This window comes from Nerophis ophidion, linkage group LG15 (genome assembly GCF_033978795.1).
Source record: "Nerophis ophidion isolate RoL-2023_Sa linkage group LG15, RoL_Noph_v1.0, whole genome shotgun sequence".
In the NCBI taxonomy this organism is placed as follows: domain Eukaryota; kingdom Metazoa; phylum Chordata; class Actinopteri; order Syngnathiformes; family Syngnathidae; genus Nerophis; species Nerophis ophidion.
The window spans coordinates 51,433,725-51,445,740 of NC_084625.1; the positions used below are offsets into that span (position 1 = coordinate 51,433,725).

Below are 12,016 nucleotides of genomic sequence, written 5' to 3' on the forward strand. Positions count from 1 at the left end.
CGCACTAACCCCTCTGCCACCGTGAAGCCACTGAAGGACCCACTTTCTCATTTTGTCTTCTCAGGCAAAACTTTTTGTTTCTTTGGTTGTTTTACAGTTGAGGCCATGAGAGGAGTAATTGCACATAGGTGTTTGCTTTGCAACGAATGGGGAAAGAGGAGTGGCCTATGCCGTGAAGCAAGTCAGCACATTTGTAGTTTTTTTGTGTGGCGGGTTTCCTGCCACCCTCCTCAAAGTCGCTCTGTGCCAGTGAGAGCGATACAGACGCCCTCAGGCCTTGACAGAGGTGTCTTTCAACTAGTTGTAAGTCCATGTACCCTCCCAAAAGTTATGACAATATTTTATGAAGGTTGAAAAGTTACTTAGGGCTGCTTTAAAAGACCCAAATCGCTGAGCAGACGCACTAACCCCTCTGCCACCGTGAAGCCCATAGTATTACATTAACTTCATTATTAGGGATGGGAATCGAAAGTTCTTGTTTAGAACCGGCTCCAAGTGTTTAAATCCCTGGGAATTATTTGCCAGTTTTGTTAATGGTTCCCTAATTCCAGGGGTGTCAAACTAATTTTAGGGGGGAGTCACCCACATCTGCGGTCCTCTCCAAGGTTTCTCTTAGTCATTCACATTGACATCCCACTGGGTTGTGAGTTTTTCCTTCCCCTTGGCTGTTGTTGTGGCTTGTGCAGCCTTTTGAGACACTCGTGACTTAGGGCTATATAAATAATCCTTGATTGATTGATTGGTGATGACAAGGACGATTTGCAATTTCCACCAGTCTTCTTCAGAATCCTGAAGAGTTGGCAGCTATAGTAAAGGTGACTACATGGGTGTCATTTCAAGTTTAGATGGCTCTAACAATGTTGAAAAAAAGGTCGCAGACATTTATTTATGCTTCAAATATGAACCTTTTTTTTCATTTATTAATAATAATCATGCGGAAATGTGTTAATCGTGGCCATTGACTGCGATAAATGACAAATGACTGTGTTTATTTTCCTGGAAACAACAGTGAACTTGCAGTCCCTCACACAGTCAGTAAAAAGAGTGAAATACCAGAAAATAATCAAATAAATTACTTCTGTCAACTAGGACTGGGCGATATATCGATGTAGAAAATGACTATATGGTGATATTGGAGTAGACGTTCTCACACAGTTGCCTAGCTAGCTTACATCTCTCATTCCTCGCTTCTTCTTCATTGCTGTGGGCCAATAACTTTCTGATATCCATCTAGGAGTTACAGTTTGAGTCAAATCAAAATCAAAATAATGTAATTAACAAATTTTTGTTGGCTAACGTTACCTGCCTCACGCAGTGATTCGCAGCCCCTCTTTCTCTCTCTCAACCGAAGTCTCGATCCACACGTGAATAAATTACCATATTAAGTAGCCATGTGCTCATTGTTAGTGGAGTGAATACAGTAGCAATCAATTACCATACTAAGTAGTATGTGCGCTGTTGTCTATGTTATGTAGACTTAAAACTCTGAAGCATTTTTTTTTTTATTGGTGAATTTTTTACTGGGGCACTGCAGATCAACAGTGGGGCACGTGCCCCAGTGAAATATGTCTGGCGACACCCCTGCCCTGGACTAATAGCTTGTTTTAAAATGTCTCTGACAATCTTGCACTTTCTGTTTTAGAAATGACATGAATGTTTGTGCCACTGTGCCAATAACTGTTTCATAAATACACTTTTTGTTGTGATTTTCCTCTCTGCATGAAAGTTTAAAAGTAGCATATATTAATGCAGTATGAAGAATGGTTTAATGTAGACACATAGAATCATCATGCTCCAGTGATTATATGCATCAAGTGTTCATTCAAGGCTAAGGCAAAATATCCACATATATATAAAAAGGGAGTCTATTTAAAGGCTAGAGTATACAAATGAGTTTTAAGGTGAGACTTAAATGCTTCTACTGAGGTGGCATCTCGAACTGTTACCGGGAGGTCTTTCCAGAGTACTGGAGCCCGAACGGAAAACGCTCTATAGCCCGCAGACTTTTTTTGGGCTTTGGGAATCACTAATAAGCCGGAGTCTTTTGAACGCAGATTTCTTGACCAATGACCAATCCATATATAACATTGGTCATCTCTCACGTTATTTAGATTAATGACATCGACGTTGGGTCCGTATCGGTTCTCTGTGAGTGTTCCACTTCATTTATGAATTTGTTCAATCTCTTTTTAAATAGTTTTCCAATAATTTTTGCTTTGTGGAAGTAAGGAAACATGTCACATGGACAAAGATTAGACCTTCTGGAGGAAAGTTCTGTGGCCAGATGAAACAATTATTGCGCTGTTTGGCCACAATACCAAGCAATATGTTTAGAAGACAAGAGGTGTATCGAAATATTTAAAAAAGGCCGTATCCAACAGAATTTTTTTATTTATTTAGTTCTTGTCAGTTTCTTTTTAAGCCCTAAAATACACTTTACTTGTAGTCACACTTTGGTTTGAATCCACTATATTCCCCAACATGTTGGTCAACTGAATGTCCAGTAAATGTACTCGATGCTATTGTTGAAATGTCAGATCTTGCCTTGTGTTAAATTAATGTGGTTTATGTCACATTTTGGTCCATTTCTGTTTTCTCCATTTGCCAAATGAGCTCAGCGTGATTACTCACCTATTGTGGCGGCTTGCTCTGGATCGAATGTGTCATCTGTGAATCTGAGGAGGAGGCTGGTGGGAGGATGGAGAAAACAGAAGGCTTAAAACATTTTCAAATCACCAGCAGGTGGACTCGCTAATAACTTGATACAGACACACTTATCTAATCCTACATGTATAATGTCTGCCATGTGCAGAGGCTGCCTAATGGCAAGATGACATCATTGTCAGGTTGTGGTCCAAAAGACAAAGTTCATTGTGAAATACATCAACGGTATTTACTGCCAGCGTCTAAGCAACTTTATGGTCGTAGTTAATCGAGCATGCACACAATTACAATAGGATACATCACGTTTCCAGTTTCCCGTGTACAAAAAGGAGTAGGAAGAGGCAGATCTTATTTAGTTCTACCCCTTTCTAAGACATTTGTTTGTAGTGAAGTGAAGTGAATTATTTCTATATAGCGCTTTTCTCTAGTGACTCAAAGCGCTTTATATAGTGAAACCCAATACCTAAGTTGCATTTTTCAAACCAGTGTGGGTGGCACTGGGAGCAGGCGGGTAAAGTGTCTTGCCCAAGGAGACAACGGTGTGATTAGGTTGGCAGAAGCGGGGATCGAACCTGGAACCCTCAAGTTGCTGGCACGGCTGCTCTACCAACCGAGCTTAACCGCCCCATTGTACTGAATCTGTACAATCAATCAATCAATCAATGTTTACTTATATAGCCCTAAATCACTAGTGTCTCAAAGGGCTGCACAAACCACTACCACATCCTCGGTAGGCCCACATAAGGGCAAGGAAAACTCACACCCAGTGGGACGTCGGTGACAATGATGACTATGAGAAACCTTGGAGAGGACGAAAGCAATGGATGTCGAGCGGGTCTAACATGATACTGTGAAAGTTCAATCCATAATGGATCCAACACAGTCGCGAGAGTCCAGTCCAAAGCGGATCCAACACAGCAGCGAGAGTCCCGTTCACAGCGGAGACAGCAGGAAACCATCCCAAGCGGAGGCGGATCAGCAGCGCAGAGATGTCCCCAGCCGATACACAGGCAAGCAGTACATGGCCACCGGATCGGACCGGACCCCCTCCACAAGGGAGAGTGGGACATAGAAGAAAAAGAAAAGAAACGGCAGATCAACTGGTCTAAAAAGGAGGTTTATTTAAAGGCTAGAGTACACAGATGAGTTTTAAGGTGAGACTCAAATGCTTCTACTGAGGTGGCATCTCGAACTGTTACCGGGAGGGCATTCCAGAGTACTGGAGCCCGAACGGAAAACGCTCTATAGCCCGCAGACTTTTTTTGGGCTTTGGGAATCACTAATAAGCCGGAGTCCTTTGAACGCAGATTTCTTGACCAATGACCAATCCATATATAACATTGGTCATCTCTCACGTTATTTAGATTAATGACATCGACGTTGGCTCCGTATCGGTTCTGTGAGTGTTCCACTTCATTTATGAATTTGTTCAATCTCTTTTTAAATAGTTTTCCAATAATTTTTGCTTTGCGAAAGTAAGGAAACAGGTCACATGGACAAAGATTAGACCTTCTGGAGGAAAGTTCTGTGGCCAGATGAAACAATTATTGCGCTGTTTGGCCACAATACCAAGCAATATGTTTAGAAGACAAGAGGTGAAGCCTTTAATCCATGGTGTCAAACTCTGGCCCGCCGTGTAATTTCATTTGGCCCTTGAGGCAATATCAAATTAACATTAGAGCTGGCCCGCCGCTGTAACACCGCACTCACCAGTAATACTCGTACTCGCCAACCCTCCCGATTTTCCCGGGAGACTCCCGAAGTTCAGTGCCCCTCCCGAATTTCCACCCGGACAATAATATTGGGGGCGGGCCGTAAAAGCACTGCTTTTGGCGTTCTCTAGGTGTCACCACGTCCGCTTTTCCTCCATACAAACAGCGTGCCGGCCCACTCACATAATATATGCGGCTCATACACACACACAAGTGTATGCAAGGCATACTTGGTCAACAGCCATACAGGTCACACTGAGGGTGGCCGTATAAACAACTTTAACACTGTTACAAATATACGCCACACTGTCAACTCACAGCAAACAAGAATGACAAACACATTTCGGGAGAACATCCACACCGTAACACAACATAAATACAATGGAACAAATACCCAGAACCCCTTGCATCACTGACTCTTCCAGGACGCTACAATATACACCCCGCTACCACCAAACCCCGACCCAACTCAAACCCGCCGCCGAAAAGAGGCATTCAATTTGTATTTTTAATTTTATTTGATATGCCATTGATATTTTTTTATTATTATTTAAAACTCGATTTTGCATGTCACTATAAAGTTATATAAGCCTTGCTTGGTCAATATTCAATGCAAAACTTGTTTGGGTCCATATTAAAGGATTAATTTGTTCAACCTCGGCCCGCGGCTTCGTTCAGTTTAAAATTTTGGCCCACTCTGTATTTGGGTTTGACACCCCTGCTTCAATCCCAGGAAGACCATTCCTACTGTCAAGCATAGTGGTGGTAGTACCATGCTCTGGGCCTGTTTTGCTGCCAATGGAACTTGTGCTTTAAATGGGACAATAAAAAAAAGGAGGATTGCCTCCAAAATCTTCAGGACAAGCTAAAACCATCAGCCCGGAGGTTGGGTCTTGGGCGCAGTTGGGTGTTCCAACAGGACAATAACCCCAAACACACGTCAGAAGTGGTAAAGGAATGGCTAAATCCGGTGAGAATTAAGGTTTTGGAGTGGCCTTTCCAAAGTCCTGAGTGTGGACTATGCTGAAGAAACAAGTCCATGTAAGAAAACCAACACATTTAGCTGAACAGCACCAATTCTGTCAAGAGGAGTGGTCAAAAATTAAACCGAAAGCTTGTGGATGGCTACCAAAAGCGCCGTATTGCAGTGAAACTTGCCAAGGGACATGTAAGCAAATATTGACATTGCTGTATGTATACTTTTGACCCAGCACATTTGCTCACATTTTCAGTAGAGCCATAATAAATGAATAAAAGAAGCAAACTTCATGAATGTTTTTTGTGACCAACAAGTAGGAGTATGTGCTCCAATCACTACGTCACAAAAAAATAGAGTTGTAGAAAGTATTGAAATCTCAAGATGGACATGACGTGTTCTTTACAAGTGTATGTAAACTTTTGACTACAATTGTAGTTTTGAAACTGGTGTATGTCTCCAGTCTTACAAATCGGTACAACTTCTCCCATTTTCATTTTGTTCAGAGATTTTCCTGTTTGAACTTTGACTTAACTTTTCCCCAACTATATGGCAAAGTAGTGAGTACTGTCAGAAGCCAAACTAGAAACGCACTTTTTCCTTCCTCCAGGTAAATGGAAGCCGTTATAGTGTAAAAAAAAAAAAATGTCTGTGATGATTTGAAAAGCTTCTCAAGAGGGCAGTTAAAGAACATCAACATATGCCATCCAAAAAGCCTTTAGTATAATAATAGAAAATTGCTCTTTGGAAAAAGCTGCCCCTGGCCTCTATGATGCACTCACAGGCTTGGCAAGCTACGTTTGGCCAACAAGATGATGACTTTTTCGGGGGAAATCTAAACAAACCTGGGTCTGGGTGGATGTTGGCATTTACTGATGTTTAAATACCAGCCATCACCGCAAGACAACGAGTGGCAATGCCAGAATGAAGACACGGTGGTTAGAATGTACAAACAACAGTGAACAACAAGAAGGTATGAATAGCAGAAGTGGGATTGCTATCAACGCAATGGGAACATTGAGTGCTGGCATTGGCTGAACAAAGATTAGAACACATAAATATAGCATTCATTTACAACCTGCTCCTTGACTACAATGCAGGGGTCAAGCCCCTTTTTAAGGTTCATCAAGATTTTGCAGAACTTTTAACTCTGTGGCCAATTCATAGAAATATAAAAAATGCAAGTCATACTTCACCACATAAGAAGAGATTATTTATGCAATGACAAATATCTATCTTGCCGATTGTATTGTACCATATGTCCCGGCAAGAAATCTGCGTTCAAAAGACTCCGGCTTATTAGTGATTCCTACAGCCCAAAAAAAGTCTGCGGGCTATAGAGCCCAAAAAAGTCTGCGGGCTATAGAGCCCAAAAAAGTCTGCGGGCTATAGAGCCCAAAAAAAGTCTGCGGGCTATAGAGCCCAAAAAAGTCTGCGGGCTATAGAGCGTTTTCCGTTCGGGCTCCAGTACTCTGGAATGCCCTCCCGGTAACAGATCGAGATGCTACCTCAGTAGAAGCATTTAAGTCTCACCTTAAAACTCATCTGTATACTCTAGCCTTTAAATAGACCTCCTTTTTAGACCAGTTGATCTGCCACTTCTTTTCTTTCTCCTATGCCCCCCCTTCCCTTGTGGAGGGGGTCCGGTCCGATGACCATGGATGAAGTACTGGCTGTCCAGAGTCGAGACCCAGGATGGACCGCTCGCCTGTGTATCGGTTGGGGACATCTCTACGCTGCTGATCCGCCCCCGCTTGAGATGGTTTCCTGTGGACGGGACTCTCGCTGCTGTCTTGGATCCGCTTGAACTGAACTCTCGCGGCTGTGTTGGAGCCACTATGGATTGAACTTTCACAGTATCATGTTAGACCCGCTCGACATCCATTGCTTTCGGTCCCCTAGAGGGGTGGGGGTTGCCCACATCTGAGGTCCTCTCCAAGGTTTCTCATAGTCAGCATTGTCACTGGCGTCCCACTGGATGTGAACTCTCCCTGCCCACTGGATGTGAGTTTTCCTTGCGCTTTTGTGGGTTCTTCCGAGGATGTTGTAGTCGTAATGATTTGTGCAGTACTTTGAGACATTTGTGATTTGGGGCTATATAAATAAACATTGATTGATTGATTGATATACTGGAGTGTTAAGGCCACGCTGAAAAGGAGAAAATGATTTCACCACAGCGAGAATGGAGTAACATAAGACAAAAGTAGTAAGACAGACAGACCGACTGACCAATAGGCAGACATACAGACTGACACTTTATTGATTCCTTCAGGAGAGTTCCCTCAGGAAAATTAAAATGCCAGCAGCAGAGTAGAGTTGAGATTGAATTTAAAAAGGAAAAAGTAAATAATGGGGGTATGAATGGAAACAAAATAGGAAAATATTACAATAAGAATAAAACTAAAAATTAACAATGAGAATAGAAATATAACAGCAAAATAAGAATACAACAAGAGAAACTAGGCAGTAGTGACCATGTTATTAAAAAGTATTCCACTATTGTTTTACATCCCCGGTCATCCCAGTACACTCATTAAATAAATAATTGATGCAACAGCATATAAATCAAAGCTTTTTTCCTAATCAAATGAATCGATTGAATTGATTGCAGCCCTAATCTATGCAACTGGGTGAGAATAAATGAAGAGAAAGACATGGACATTTTTGCATTTAAATGATGTTCAAAAATACAATTTATGTCTTTCACAGCCTAAAACACAAATGATAAAAATGTGTTTAATTGTTGATAAAATAAAGCAAGGTTACGGAGCTTATTGTGGCCAAAGGACTAGTATGGTGTAAATCCATTTTGGGGATAAACGGACACTAGAGGGCGCTGTTTGACACTCTCACAATGATTGTCACACACACACTAGGTGTGGCAAAATGATTCTCTGCATTTGACCCACCTCTGTCCCCTTCTGCTCACAGAGCTTGGGACAAAAGCTTTTGTCGATGCAGCTCCCTGTGCTTGGAACATGTTAATAAGAGACTGAATTCTTATCCTTAAATGCTTTTTAAATCTAAACAGAGCATTTGAAGGAGCCTCAGGTGTCCGTAACTGTTTTACTTGATGATCATTTTAATGTGTGATGTGCAAGTTAGTTTATTCTGCCTCTTGGCCAGGACTCCCTTGAAAAAGAGGTTTTAATCTCAATGGGATTCCGGTTAAATAAAATGAAATATTCAAACAATTAGAGGACCCTCCCTCATAAATGTATGGAAGTAGACTGGATGATGTTGAAAAGCCTTGGCTTTCTAAAAGGTGAAACCTGATCTATATGCACTCATGCCACATATTATTATTATTATGTTGTACTATTCCATTCCTGGAAGCTGCTGCTTGGTCATCATCCGGTACCTGGCTATGACTCATGAAGGCACAAAGTCTGCAACATGTTGCTTGATGGCTCAGACCGGCTAGCAAGATTCTTGCATGCAGTCACCGCCAGAATAAGCTCTTCGTTGGCACTGACTCACAGACTAAACTGAATATCAACAGTGTTTGTTATTTGAACATTATACTTGAATCTGCTTGTTAGCTACCCACATTTGTGGTGGTTGAATACTTTTATCAAAACTATTATTCATCAACTTGCTAATGTAATGTTAATAGCTGGTTTCTATCTGAAATGTAATAAGCACTTACTCTTCTGTTTGGGTACTTTACATTAGTTTTGGACGATACTGCAAATGTGTCTATTGATCTGATACCAAGAAGCTACCTGGTCATACCAATGCAGGTGTACTGATATCAATCAATATTGACATGATTTCTTACTTTTGGCGCTGATTTAAATGCTTTAGTTTTTGCCCTTAAAGCCATCCTGTTTCCAGGGAATTATTTCCTGAGTTTGTAAACAACAACGGGGTTTCCCCGAGACTGCCAAGATACTTGTGGTTATGGGTGTGGTCTCCATGACGTCAATGAGTAATTTGCAATGAGGATAGTTTTTTCTTTACAAAAAGGTTTAAAAAATGTATATATGCATTTAAAAATGAATCTGTTATTATTAGATCAAGAGTCTTCTGCCTTACAGGTGTCCCTAATCAAGAGGTCTTCTGTCGTTCAGGTGTCCCTAATCGAAAGTCTTCTGTCGTACAGGTCTCCCTAATCAAGAGTCTTCTGCCATACAGGTGTCCCTAATCAAGAGTCTTTTGCCTTACAGGTGTCCCTAATCAAGAGTCTTCTGCCGTTCAGGTGTCCCTAATCGAAAGTCTTATGTCGTACAGGTCTCCCTAATCAAGAGTCTTCTGCTGTTCAGGTGTCCCTAATCGAAAGTCTTCTGCCATACAGGTGTCCCTAATCAAGAGTCTTTTGCCGAACGGGTGTCTCTAATAGGGTCTTCTGCCGTACAGGTGTCCCTAATCGAGATACTTCTGCCATACAGGTGTCCCTAATCGAGAGTCTTCTGGCATACAGGTGTCCCTAATGGAGAGTCGTCTGCCATCCCTAATCGAGAGTCCTCTGCAGTACAGGTGTCCCTAATCGAGAGTCTTCTGCCATACAGGTGTCCCTAATGAAGAGTCGTCAGCCGTCCCTAAGCGAGAGTCCTCTGCTGTACAGGTGTCCCTAATCGAGAGACTTCTGTCGTCCCTAATTGAGAGTCTTCTGCCATACAGGTGTCCCTAATCGAGTCTTCTGCCGTACAGGTGTCACTAATAGAGAGTCTTCTGCCATACAGGAGTCCCTAATCGGGTCTTCTGCCGTACAGGTGTCCCTAATCGAGTCTTCTGCCGTACAGGCGTCCCTAATCGAGTCTTCTGCCATACAGGCGTCCCTAATCGGGTCTTCTGCCGTACAGGTGTCCCTAATCGGGTCTTCTGCCGTACAGGTGTCCCTAATCGAGAGTTTTCTGCCGTACAGGTGTCCCTAATCGAGAGTTTTCTGCCGTACAGGTGTCCCTAATCGAGAGTTTTCTGCCGTACAGGTGTCCCTAATCGAGAGTTTTCTGCCGTACAGGTGTCCCTAATCGAGAGTATTCTGCCGTCCCTAATCGTGAGTATTCTGCCATCCCTAATCGAGAGTCTTCTGCTGTCCCTAACCGAGAGTCTTCTGCCGTCCCTAATCGAGAGTATACTGCCTTCCCTAATCGAGTCTTCTGCCGTACAGGTGTCCCTAATCAGGAGTCTTCTGCCGTCCCTAATGGAGAGTATTTTGCCGTCCCTAATGGAGTTTTCTGCTTTCCCTAATGGGGAGTCCTCTGCTGTCCCTAATTGAGAGTCTTCTGCTGTACCGGTGTCCCTAATCGAGAGTCTTCTCCCGTACAGCTGTCCCTAATCGAGAGTTTTTTGCCGTCCTTAATCAATCAATCGATCAATAATGGAGAGTCTTCATCCTTCCCTAATCGAGAGTCTTCTGCCGTACAATTGTCCTTAATCGAGAGTATTCTGCCGTCCCTAATGGAGAGTCTTCTTGCTTCCCCAATCGTGAGTCTTCTGCCGTACAGGTGTCCCTAATCGAGAGTCTACTGCCATCCCTAATCGAGTCTTATGCCTTAAAGGTGTCCCTAATCGAGAGTATTCTGCCGTCGCTAATGGAGTTTTCTGGCTTCCCTAATAGAGAGTCCTCTGCCGTCCAGGTGTCCCTAATCGAGAGTCTGTACAGTAGTCCCTAATGGAGTCTTCTGCTGCCGTCCCTAATCGAGTCTTCTGTCTTACAGGTGTCCCTAATCGAGAGTCTGTACAGTTGTACCTAATCGAGAGTATTCTGCCTTCCCTAATAGAGAGTCCTCTGACGTCCAGGTGTCCCTAATCGAGAGTCCTCTGACGTCCAGGTGTCCCTAATCGAGAGTCCTCCGCGCCAATGTTTACTCGGGAGAAATACGCCGCTGTTTGGCGTCATCAAAACAACAAACATATTTTGTTAAGTATGGCTCATATATTACATACATACATACATATATATATGTATATATATATATATACGCGGGGTTGAAATATTGGAATCAAGATTGTTGGACGATGATATCATGGATTCTCTAAGCTAGTTAGCCACTTAGCCATCAAGCATGCTAAATGGCGTCATTTTCGTACAGAATTACAAGCATTAAAAGTAACGTCTTGTCACATTTAAGTATATATAACAACACCTCCAAGTACAAAATACTTAATTAGGCGCTAAATGTTTGAACGACACAACATTTGACTTGCTAGCTAGCATTAGCATCCATTATTACCTGGACTTGCCCACGCCGCTTTCTCCGATGATTAAGATCTTCAGCGTGGTCAGGATGTCTTCTTCCATGGCTCCCACTCGGCGAGATGTCCTTCTGGGCAGAACAAGACAAACTAACACATGACAAACTAACACAAAGCCCTCCTGCTCACAACTCTGGGAGGGGAGACTTTAGCATCTTGGTTTCCAACCGTTTCCGGTGGGCTGAGGGCCAACTTCCGGTTTGTGACTGGCAGGTTTTTATTTTAATTGTATTTATTTTCTATTAAACAACAAACCTACATTTATAATTCATACAAAAATACCGGCACTTTCAACATCAAGGGAAAACAAACAATACGAGTAATGACACTACAAAATATTTATTTTTGAGCTACATATTTACTTGAATTTTATACCAGATCGTTTGTCAACATACACTCGGCTGTTATTATAGTCATATAATTAAAATATAACAAGAGAGTAAACTATAGTTTAATTAATTTA

General features: G+C 42.3%; 1 protein-coding gene across 8 annotated transcripts in view; it reads right to left on the bottom strand.

The window, feature by feature from the left end:
* rab18a (RAB18A, member RAS oncogene family) overlaps window positions 1-11,750 on the bottom strand; it is a 204,476-nt gene extending 192,726 nt beyond the window's left edge. For all 8 annotated transcript variants that reach the window (XR_009809881.1, XR_009809885.1, XR_009809882.1 and 5 more), the window contains exons 1-2: window positions 11,532-11,750; window positions 2,632-2,687 (exon numbers count right to left, since the gene is read on the bottom strand). Coding sequence is in view for 1 of the 8 variants with exons in the window: in XM_061922358.1 (XP_061778342.1) it covers window positions 2,632-2,687; window positions 11,532-11,599 (124 nt within the window). In the remaining 7 variants the exon portion in view is untranslated. The remainder of the gene's footprint in view (window positions 1-2,631; window positions 2,688-11,531) is intronic.
* Between the last annotated feature and the right edge of the window lie 266 nt (window positions 11,751-12,016).